The following is a 10,790-nucleotide window of genomic DNA, read 5'->3' on the forward strand; positions in this document are numbered from 1 at the left end:
GACTCCATGTTTCAGAAGGCTGATTTATTACTTTATGATCTATATTATATTAAAAGAAAATGATATATTAAAACTATACTAAAAGAATAGAGAAAGGATTCATCAGAAGGCTGGCAAGGGATAGAAAGGAATGATAATAAAATCTTGTGGCTGACCAGAGAGTCCGAGCCAGCTGGGTGGTGATTGGCCATTAATTAAAAACAACCATGAGACCAATCCCAGATCCACCTGTTGCATTCCACAGCAGCAGATAACCATTGGTTCCATTTTGTTCCTGAGGCCTCTCAGCTTCTCAGGAGAAAAGATCCCAATGAAAGGATTTTTCATCAAATCTATCTGTGACACAAGGCTGCGCTATCTGGAGCAGCAATGGCCAGCTGGGGATACCCTTGTGCCTAACATGACTTTCCCAAGTTAATTTCAACTGAGCTTGTAGCAATTTAGTAGGTGTGGGAAGGACTCAGGCTTTTGTTTCTTAAAACTGTTTCTGAAGAATCCACAGCAGCCTTTACTAGGCAGGTGCATTATGAAAGTGTTAAAAGGCAGTCTTCTGGTCTAAACATGTTCAGGATCAGCTCCAGGCACTGAGTCTTGCCTGCCAGAAAAAACTCTGTTTGCCAAGCTTTGTGACCTGCATTAGGTACCCAGTGATTTGACCTGGCTCTTTGCCTACTTTTTACCCAGTTCAATGGGCAGCTTTCCTGGAGTTGCAATGTTAAATGATAATCTTCACCCTGGGCGTGTTGTGTAACACCACAAGGTCCTAATCAGAGATGACCTTCTGATAGATTAGCCTAGAAACAAGAACTGTGTTTCTGCAATCCTTAATGAGGCTGCTGTGTGTCCTGTGTAGCATAAAAATCCCCAGAGAGGGAAGATCCAGGTAAGATAGACAAGAGGCTTAGATAGGAGTAGAGCTCTGATCTTGCATGCTCCCCTTTTAGGAGGCCAGTTTGCCCTGGGGTGATTGCTAATGAGGGGCACAAACCCAGCTCTTTAAGGTAGCTGGTCTCAATGTAGCCCAGGGACATAATTCCCAAGGTCTGCTATGTGACATCATCTGGATCTCCAGTGTACAACCAAGGAAATTTTGAACTGTCTTATTACAGAAGCTATACATCCTCTGCTGCCTGCTCTAGAAGTGAAAAGAGCTGCAGTTTCTAGAATGATCAAATCAGCTCCTGCCATGCCCAATGACAAGATCCTGCACTACTGAAAAGCAGGGTATTCATGAGAATTATTTACCCACAGGCTATACCCTGTTTGGCCCAACTAGCTACACATTCTGGTGTAACAAAGTCAGACAAGAAACAGCATAAAATCAACCTCTTGGAGCCAGAAACCAAGTAATTACCATGACCAGAGGCTCCCATTACCTTCCACTGCCATGGGAGAATAGGTACTCTTGGTTTTTACAAATAAAATGCCTTTTCTCCCCTTCATACTCACCCATGGTGTATTAGCTAGCTTCCTTCAGACCGTGCACATTGAGCATCTAAAAAAGAGAAATTAAAGGAGATGAGCAGTGGGCTTTGGATCAGACCCCCCAGTAATAACACTTCAAAATCTCTTCCCTTCTCTCTTGAAGCTTCAGAGAAGTAAATAGCAAGGGGAGGTCCCTAGTCATTGCTGCTGCACATTAAGTCTGTAGTAATTTCCCAGTGGAGAGATTACTTAGACAGTAATGGGAAGTAATAGGAGGAAACCAAGCAGGGCTTCCATAAAATCACTGGAAACAATTGGAATAATTCATTGGTATTTCAAGAATCCAGGGGAACCTGACTGAACAATGAATCCCAAACCAGAACAGTGAGGCAAACAGAATGGCAGTGCCCAGAGAGCAATATGCCTTGAATGTGAGGCATTTCTCTCTCACCCTATTTGACACAGCACCAGGACTGTCCCCAGTGCAGCAGATCTGAGGTAGAGAAATAGTTGGTGTTATTGCTGTAGTGAGCCCTGGTCCCTGCTCACTTCTGCACATTGTGAAAAATGCCAATCACTTGTTTTTAGAATTTTGAAAGTTTCATAGTAATAAAATGGTTATAAAAATAGCAATATAATTAGAGTAATAAAAATTTGAATAATTGGGATTAGGACAATACGAGACAATAGCAACAAAGAGTTATGGACAGTCTGGGTACCTCTTTCTGGGCAAAATAAGCCTGAAAAAGGACACACATTAACAGAGGATTAACCCTTAAAAGCAACAGCCTGTTGCATATTCATACATCTCATACATGATGCATAAATTCCATCCAAACACAGGATTCTGTCTGGGCAGTGTCAGCTTCTTCCTCTGAATCCTGACAGTGTCTGCAGGGCTGAGCGAGGCAGGAAGAAGTTTGTTTCTTCTGATAAGGGAGCAATAAATTCTCTTTCTCTGAAAGATTCAGGTGTCCTGTGGCTGCTATCTCAGTGGGAGTACCTCATTCCTCTCTTTAAAAAAGTATCTTACATAGCATAGTTTCTATTTTAACATTCTGTTATAACCCAAAACTATATTTAACACACTACTTAAGAAAATGAATACAGCATTACTTTCTAACATAACACATATCATATTCATTTTAATATTTGCAAAAAGCCAATCATAAAATCTGCATTTTTCACAACGTCTTTTCCATAGGGCTGCGCTGTTACGCCAAATTCCACCGGAACCGGAGAGTGACCCGGAGGAAGGGGCGCTGTGTGGAGCCTGACTCAGCCAATGGAGAGCAGGGATCTTTCATTAATGTTTAGGAGGGTGGGACTCCTGCCTGGATGGTCAGGAGCTGGGGTCAAACTGTTTCTACCTAGCAGTGAGAATTAGAGGAAAAAGCTGAGCAAATGATGGAAGCTGCAGGCTCTGAACATGCCAGGTCCCAGCTAGACTGGAATTCGTGTTCATTATAAACACAGTGGCATCAGCCTTTTCCATAGCAGGACTGCACTCCCTGTCCCTTCCTTCAGCACACTCTTGCCACTGAATTGAGCCCCCCTCTCCTAGTTAGTAAGCAATGATCATGACTCCCATTCTGATGGTCCTGGCAGGAAAAGGCTCTGCGGTTTCATCTTCTCTCAAGAGAGGCAAGATGTGGAAGATCCTTTGGGGCCAAGGGGATATGAGCTTAAACTGTACCCCTTTATTATTGCTTGAGAATAAAGATAGACAGATCCTCCTTAAGGACTGGAAGTTCCTAGAGGAGAGGAAATTGGTAGCATCCAGGTGGAATCAAAGATGGGAAATGGATCAGCTGCCTGCCCAGGTGAGAGGGGACCCTCTGGCAGACCTCTTGCTCTCTCCCTTTTTCACTGCTTCAGATACATTCCTTAGCTCTTACACACTACCACTGCATCTTGGGACCTGTCATCTTTGGGACCATCCAATTCCACTCCATCCTTCCTTCCTTTCTTGCTTTCAGAGAACCACCTGGTGTCTGCAAGGATATGGCAAGACATCCCAGCCTGTAGCTCTCACTCATTTTTCTATCCTGCCAGGTCTGTTATTTTTAATTACTATTTTTAGGAGCTTTCTGGGGAAGTGATAGTTTTCCTAGTGAGCCAAAAATAAAGTTTTTGGTAACAGGAGATAGGGACAGGCTGTTCCATTGTAGTAAAACCTGTGACATGTTGCATGTGTGTTTCTGTGATATGTAAATAAAGATATGATGGATACCCTTTGTGCAACTCTTCTGCTTTTTGACTGCACCCAAGGATGTGGAGGAGCCAGAAAAGCCTATGAGGAAGTTGGTCAGCAGGTAACACTGGTGACTTGAGGTAATCACACACAACAATTGTGCCACTGGTTGAAAAATTTCTCTGCTCAAGGTTGCCTGTATTCTCACTCAAATTGGAAATAACTGTTTCTACCTAGTGTAGCCAGCCAGATGTTTTAAACATTTTTATATTAGTACCTTTATTACTGGCTTCAGTGATATATTGGAGCAACAAAGGCTTTGTGTGTTAGCCTGGAGTCGTGGTAGCTGGTGAAGATGTTTTTTGCTACTGCTAACACCCCAATACCCTGACTTCTGCAGCTATGAAGCTTTTTATATCCCAGAGCCTGGAGATGTATAGCACTTTCTTTAGGAACAGAAATATTAATCATGGTACTTGGGCAGAATCCTCTTTACACAGCTTCACTAAACCCCCTATGTTCCATTTAGTTAGTCAAAACTCCAACTTGCAATCTTGTTTATGCTACAGTGCCCCTTTGCATTGTGTATTCACTCAAAAACTGTGAGAGTTACACTTTACATCTCTAATTTGAGTGCCCACTCATGGCCACAGAGAAACGCTGTGAATGTCACACTGTCACTTCTGACCTGTGCACACCTGCTAAAGGAGGAATTTCTATGGGAGCACTTAGGCAAAACCTACCACAGAGCTGGATGCAGCTGTTTAGATTTCTGTTTCCAGCATGACAGGCTTAGCACAAAAGACAGAAGTAAAGTAAAGTGGTTTGCCTTCAGCTCGATGCCCCAGCAGCAAGGATTCAGTTTATTAACCCAGGGAGAGCAATGCAGCCCCTCCTTCAGCCCAGATGTGAATAGTGGGTGGTGCTGCCAGAGCCATTGTCAGTGGAAGCATAAAGGGAAAAAAGGCTCCTAATTGATCACATTCAATTGCAGAGCTCTCAGCCTCTGGTCTGTGTGACACTGATGAGAACCACATGCACAAGCACTATCAAAACCAGGTTTGATATCACACTGATTTTCAGTGTAGGAGCCAAGGTCTGGGGGGAACAGTGCAACTGAAAGCAAGAAGGAAATTTTGCAGGGATCTTTATCCTTGGTGATGCAGGCATTCCTTGCCTCTTACACTCCAAATGGGATCCTTGTAGGATCGTGGACAGTGTTTTGGGCAAGACTGTTGCATATCATGAAATACAAGCAAGTCTGAATTTTGTCAGAGCTTTTAGACTCTAAAAGGAGACTTACTCCTTCAGTTCTTGCTTTTTCAGCCTTCAGTCTGCTATTAACTCTGAGTATAAAGAAAACATTATTCTTAATTGGTGGGATTAGTTAAGGTCAGTGAAAATTCAGTTAACTATCATCAGTCAAGTTTACTGATACAATTTACAGATTACTGGATTGATTGCTCACATTGGAGTTTCAGAAGGGGCCTGTGACCAAGTGTCATTCCTGCTGAGCCAAGCTGTGGTGTGGCAGAGGTGGAGCAGGAAGGGTGAGCAGTGGTACAGGCACATGCTGCACAGCCACAGCAGCATGAAAACAATCAGCCTGAAATATGGGTCAGCCAGATCAACTCCTGACTTCACAATTGCAGTGCAAAGGAAAGCTGTTGAGTAAATAACGTGCAAAGGTGTGGAATGCAAGAGCAGCCTGTGATATAAAACCCCAGGGCAACATTTGTCCAAGCCCAAGCCACTTGTGAGCACAGCAAAGCTTCTTAGAGCCACTCTGTGCTGTCTCACAGGAGTGACAGCAGCTGCAGAGCATCACCATCATGGGTTACTCTTACAGCTTTCCCCTTTCTCTCCAGTATCTCATAGTCACAGTGCTGTCAGTAACAGTTTTGCCTTTGGGGGCATTAGGTCTGAAGAAGAGAGAGACACAAATGTCAAGCAAGACTTGATTTATATGTTCTTCTCAACTGATTGTTTAAGAAACTCAAATTAAGAATTCACACAAGCTCAGCTTCTCTGCTGCCCCCAGAGAATTTAAGTCAGAGCTCTTGCAAGATTGTCTATTGTCTTGAAAGGACTTTGGACCAGGCCCAAACCAGCCATAGCAGGACTCTGTGCAATAATTCTAAAGTTAATCACAGAGCATGCATGCAAGAAAGGTGAGTGACAAAGTCCTGTTCTACAGCTACTGCTGTTAGTAGCCTCTGAGAGTCCAAGGGTTATGCATCACCTTAAACTGCTCTCCAAGGGTGAGAATCATTAAACATGGAAAAGAGAAAACAGCATGCTGATTTGACATAATCATTTCAGCAGCTGCCTGCTCTGCAAATGCTGTTGAATCTCAGGGATGTTGCTGGTAGTTGCCAAAATTATGACTGCAAGACAGGCAAGGAGTGGAAGCACAAATTAAAACACTTGGGAATCATTCTGTCTCAGGTCTGTAATAGTCTGCATTCATTTTCGCTTGGAGGTGTTTTATTGAAACTCTGTCTCTTCCCTCCCTCCCCCAGTAATTACCCTGTTGTAAATCCACAGTGTGTGAAAGTGCTTCAATTTGAAACCCATGCTGTACCAAATTGTTCACATCCATGCCAGTCATTCTCTGCTACACGAAGCCTGGAAAAAACATTGCTTTCATATTTTTTATCAAAAAAAACCCCAAGGGCTGTTGTTGTCTTGGAATGTTCTGAGTGAGCATATGTACTCCATAAAACCACTTCTGGTGTGTCAGTTCATTTTCTGGAGTGCCAGTGAACCTTGAATAGTGGTCTCTTAATGATATCTCAAAGCTTTAGTTAGATTTTAGAAAATCAGGGGAGCAGCTCATTGCTGCTGAGATGGGAAGGACTTCCAAGTGCATTTGTCAGGACACCACATTAATGTGACCCTTTCCACTCCCCAGATCACCTTGCCAGTGAAATTGCAGTGAAATTGCAGGAGGAGGCTTTCCATCAGCATTACAAAATGCCTTCAGTTTCCCCTCCAATCCAGATAATGATTCTGTTTGCTGATTTCCTACTGGGATTTAAAAGGGAGTTTGTAGAGCCAGGCAACTTCTATATGCCCTTCCTCACTACTTATTTAGAAAGGCTCTGTGGCTAATAGATATAAATTTGTGCTGAGGTGGTGCCTCCACTGCTCTCACCTCCATGGCCAGGGGCAAAACTCAGAGATACTGGTGTCAGCTGCAGCCTTCAGTTGTCTTCAGACTAAACCCCTAGAGAGGGGAAGGAGGGCAGAACTATGAGGAGTGAGCTTGTCTCCACCTCCAAGGGCCAGCAGGAGCAATTGTATTAACTCTATGGAATTAACCCTATGGAATTGCTATCATCATACACACCAAAGGTACAGTGTCCTGAAAATGCAAAGGAAAGCATTTCTGCCTTATTAGCCTCACTTTTATGTTATCAGGAAGGGATCCAGCTGTGTATTGGGCTTTTACTCAGTCTGCACAAGGCAAACCAATAGATTTTTAAAAACAACTGATTTTGCATAAAGCAGCTAATTGCTTGGTATTGGTTGCAGTGAGCTGAACTCACTTGGAGCAGTCTCCTAGTCACAAAAGTGTCTGTATCCAGTCTCCTGGGTAACCTGCTTCTCCCTGCAGGCCTTCTTTAACTTGCTGCTTATCTTCCTCACCATGTTGTGTTGCTTTATCAAACCTGGGGAAGGGAAGAGAGACAGTGGGTTACAGAGAGAGGCAATTTAACAAGGTACACCAGCACAGAGTAGAAACAAGCAACCCCCAGATCACACAGGTGTGAGAGACATACAAATGCATCATGTCAGTCATAGCTCTCATTGCTTTCATATCCATGAGATAATTCCTAAGTCCCTTGAGTCCATGACATGCAAACCCAGGATATAATAAGCAGGGATGAATTAGCTGCATGATACATTGATGAACAAAATGAAATCAAATGTTTTTATTGTACAAGGGGAAATGCTTTGCATTAAACAGAGGACACATCAATACAAATTATGGCTCACGCTGCATAAATGATAATGAGACTGTCTCAGGCTGAGTGAGAATGCTGAAGGGACCAAAGACACCCACATTGTCACTATAGGACACGAAATAAAACAATGCAGACATGCAACTCTCCAAGGTAAAAAAGAGAGAAGTTTAATTTCTGACTCCAACATTTATAGATTTCCAAAAGTGACAGTGGATTGGGGGATGACAGTGTCACCTCTCCAATGACACTGGACAAACCAACAGTCCATCAAATTTCTCCTCCTCCAGAAAAGAATGCAAACCAATAAGTAATTTACATGAAGTGCGTGAGAAAGTTGGTTACAAGAATATAAACATCAGAAGGCTTAGAAAAACTTAAAAAACCAGGGTGACACCCACATGATGCTGCATCCTAACAGTGCTTATCGTTCACCTGGGGTAGTGGAATTTATCTCAGAACAAACAGTTCTCCTTTGATGGATACCTGTCTTGGCAGAAGGGCATCCTAGTGCACTTCACACACAGCACTCAGCCAGCAATATGGCTATTCAGTCTCTCTGTCTTTCCCCCCATCCCAAGTGTCCTAGATTTTTGTCATTTACGTTGAAATCCAGCCATTCCTTGACTGTGGTATTTTCTGGGTCCCCAGGATGAAGGAGGAATTGAGAATCTGACTCCATGTTCTTAGAAGGCTAATTTGTTATTTTATTATCTTATATTATATTAAAGAATATTATACTAAAGCTATACTAAAGAATAGAGAAAGGATACAGACAGAAGGCTACAAAGAATGGTAATGAAAACTCTGACTCCTTCCAGAGTCCCAACACAGCTGGACTGTGATTGGTCATTAAGTTAAAACAATTAACATGAAACCAATGAAACAACCACCTGTGGATAAACAATCTCCAAACACATTCCAAAGCAGCAAAACACAGGAGAAGCAATCAGATAATTATTATTTTCATTTTTCTCTGAGGATTCTCAGCTTCCCAGGAGAAGAATCCTGGGCAAGGGGATTTTTCAGAAAATATGACAGTGACACTTGACATTACTGGAACCACAAGCATTGATCTCATTTGATACCCCTGCTTCTGTAGATAGAGACAGAACTTCCCTGCAAGACACAGCAATGTGTCCAGGCAAGACACAATAACAGAGGTGAAGGCACAGCTCATGTGTCATGTGGCAATAGATGAGTTACATTTCAATCTTTCATTTGGAAGTGACATATTCAGAGACTCCTGAGGGGACTTTCACAGCCTTTTTTGGGTTTTTTTACTGTTGTTCTGAGCTATGCAGCCAGTCAGTTTTATTTTGATGCTTCCTAGCATTTTCTAGGTAATTTCATTTTGGCATTTAATGCTTTGCCTTGGGAAATCTTGAAGTGTGCTGCTGTAAGCAGTCAATAGCACTCAGGACACGGTCAAGGCTGGATTGCACTCCTTTTGTGGCTTGTTTGAGAATGTCTGACAGTAACTTCAGCACTGCACAATTCTCACTGCTTGAACTGGAAATGAGACTGAAGGATGACTCATGCATTTCCACATCCAACTTCTGCAATGAACCTCTGACCCAGCTACCTTCTTAGAGGCCCCATCTTTTCTTTGAGAAGGAATAATGACAAGAAAGGAACTAACCTAGTAGGACATTGCAGCCTTACACTGCAGACAGCATACATTAGGCAAGGATGGGAGGGTTTGAGAAATGTCATCCTGACCTCTGGGTTTTGTTATTTCATTTGCTAGACCTGGGGAGAAGGCTGCTGGTATGAACTGGACAGGAAATGGTTATAGCTGAACTGTGTGGGGTTGAATTGGTCACTTACCAACTTCCCTAGCTCTAAAACCAGATTTCTTTTGGAATAAGAAATGAAGAACTTGTTGTTTGTACCAGGTTTTTAGGCAAACAGTTCAGTCATCTAGTTCTAGGGAAAAATCCAGGGCCAAAGGAAGCAACTGAGTACCTGCCAGCCACCCTAGCTACCTGGTTCAACCCCTAAGACTGACCTTAACCTGACTTAGCTGCTGGGTGACACAGCTGAGCACAGTTGGCACCTTAAAATAACCTTTTTATTGGTGTCTATCAACAGTTTCTTTGTCACTCCTTACTCTTTGCTCACACCACTGATAGATGCACAAAAACTCTCTTCCTGCAGAAAGCTGCTAAGTCCTTTGCACGCATTAGCTTTCCCAGACACTGATTACAATCAAAGTATAATGTCCAACCTTGTCTCACTACATTGCATGTGCAAGCAGATGGAAGAGTTTGGCTGGGTTTTTGCAGCCAACAAACTGATATTTGGCTGGGTGTTGGCAGCCAAGAAACTGATATGTGCATATTTTTAACTTAGTGGTGGCTTTTGAAACAAAATTACAGAATTGTTAGGGTTGGCAGGGGCCTCTGGAGATCATCTAGTCCAGCTCCCTGCCACCCCCTCCCCCTGCCAAGGCAGGGTGACCTGGAGCAGGTGACCCAGGAATGTGCCCAGTTGGGTTTGGAACGTCTCCAGAGAGACTCCATGCCCTTCTAGGGCAGCCTGTCCCAGTGCTGTGCCACCCTCAATGTAAAGAAGTTCTTTCTCATGTTTAGCTGGAACCTCTGGTGTTTTAGTTCATGCCCACCGTCCTGTGACTGGGTACCACAGAGAAGAGTCTGGCACCATGCTCGTGGCACCCTCCTTTGAGGCACTGACAAGATCAGAAGCAGAGCAGTTCACGTCAGGCAGGCAGAGCAGCCGGGCTGCCTCCTCGGCTGGAACACCTCTAACCAGCTGCCACTCAGCAAACTCCAACATAGCTCCCCCCTGTATTTTTCTTCACAGAGAAAAGCAAGGCACAACTCTTCCCAAGAATATTTCTGGGTTTCACATTCTCTGAACCTCAGAGAAAGTAAAAACAACTCTTATCACTTGCTGTGCCTGTGTTTGTGCAAAAATAGAACGCAATATGGAGATTCTTCACCCAAAGTGATGGTGTTTTGTTTCCTTGGTCTATCAGGGTGTGTGTGTGTCAGGACTGTCGGCTGACAGTCACGAGATTGAGTGCAGTGGAGTGCTTGGCAGATTCAGTTTAGATGTAATGTAATATAGTATAAAATAATACTGTATAATAAAGTAATTAATTAGCCTTCTGATAAGCTGGAGTCAGATGCATCATTCTCTCCCCTCCTCGGGGGCTCCATGCAAATTCTGTACCTGGT

At 43.3% G+C, this 10,790-nt stretch overlaps 1 protein-coding gene across 1 annotated transcript in view; it reads left to right on the forward strand.

Moving 5' to 3' along the window:
- DRAXIN (dorsal inhibitory axon guidance protein) overlaps positions 1–3,662 on the forward strand; it is a 15,712-nt gene extending 12,050 nt beyond the window's left edge. The window contains exon 7 of the mRNA XM_071449297.1: positions 2,630–3,662. Coding sequence (XP_071305398.1) covers positions 2,630–2,742 — 113 coding nt within the window. The 3' untranslated portion in view covers positions 2,743–3,662. The remainder of the gene's footprint in view (positions 1–2,629) is intronic.
- The last annotated feature ends 7,128 nt before the right edge of the window (positions 3,663–10,790 follow it).

The sequence above is a fragment of the Agelaius tricolor genome, unplaced genomic scaffold, assembly GCF_023055355.1.
Source record: "Agelaius tricolor isolate 1412-34295 unplaced genomic scaffold, bAgeTri1.0.p SCAF_28, whole genome shotgun sequence".
Taxonomy (NCBI): Eukaryota; Metazoa; Chordata; class Aves; order Passeriformes; family Icteridae; genus Agelaius; species Agelaius tricolor.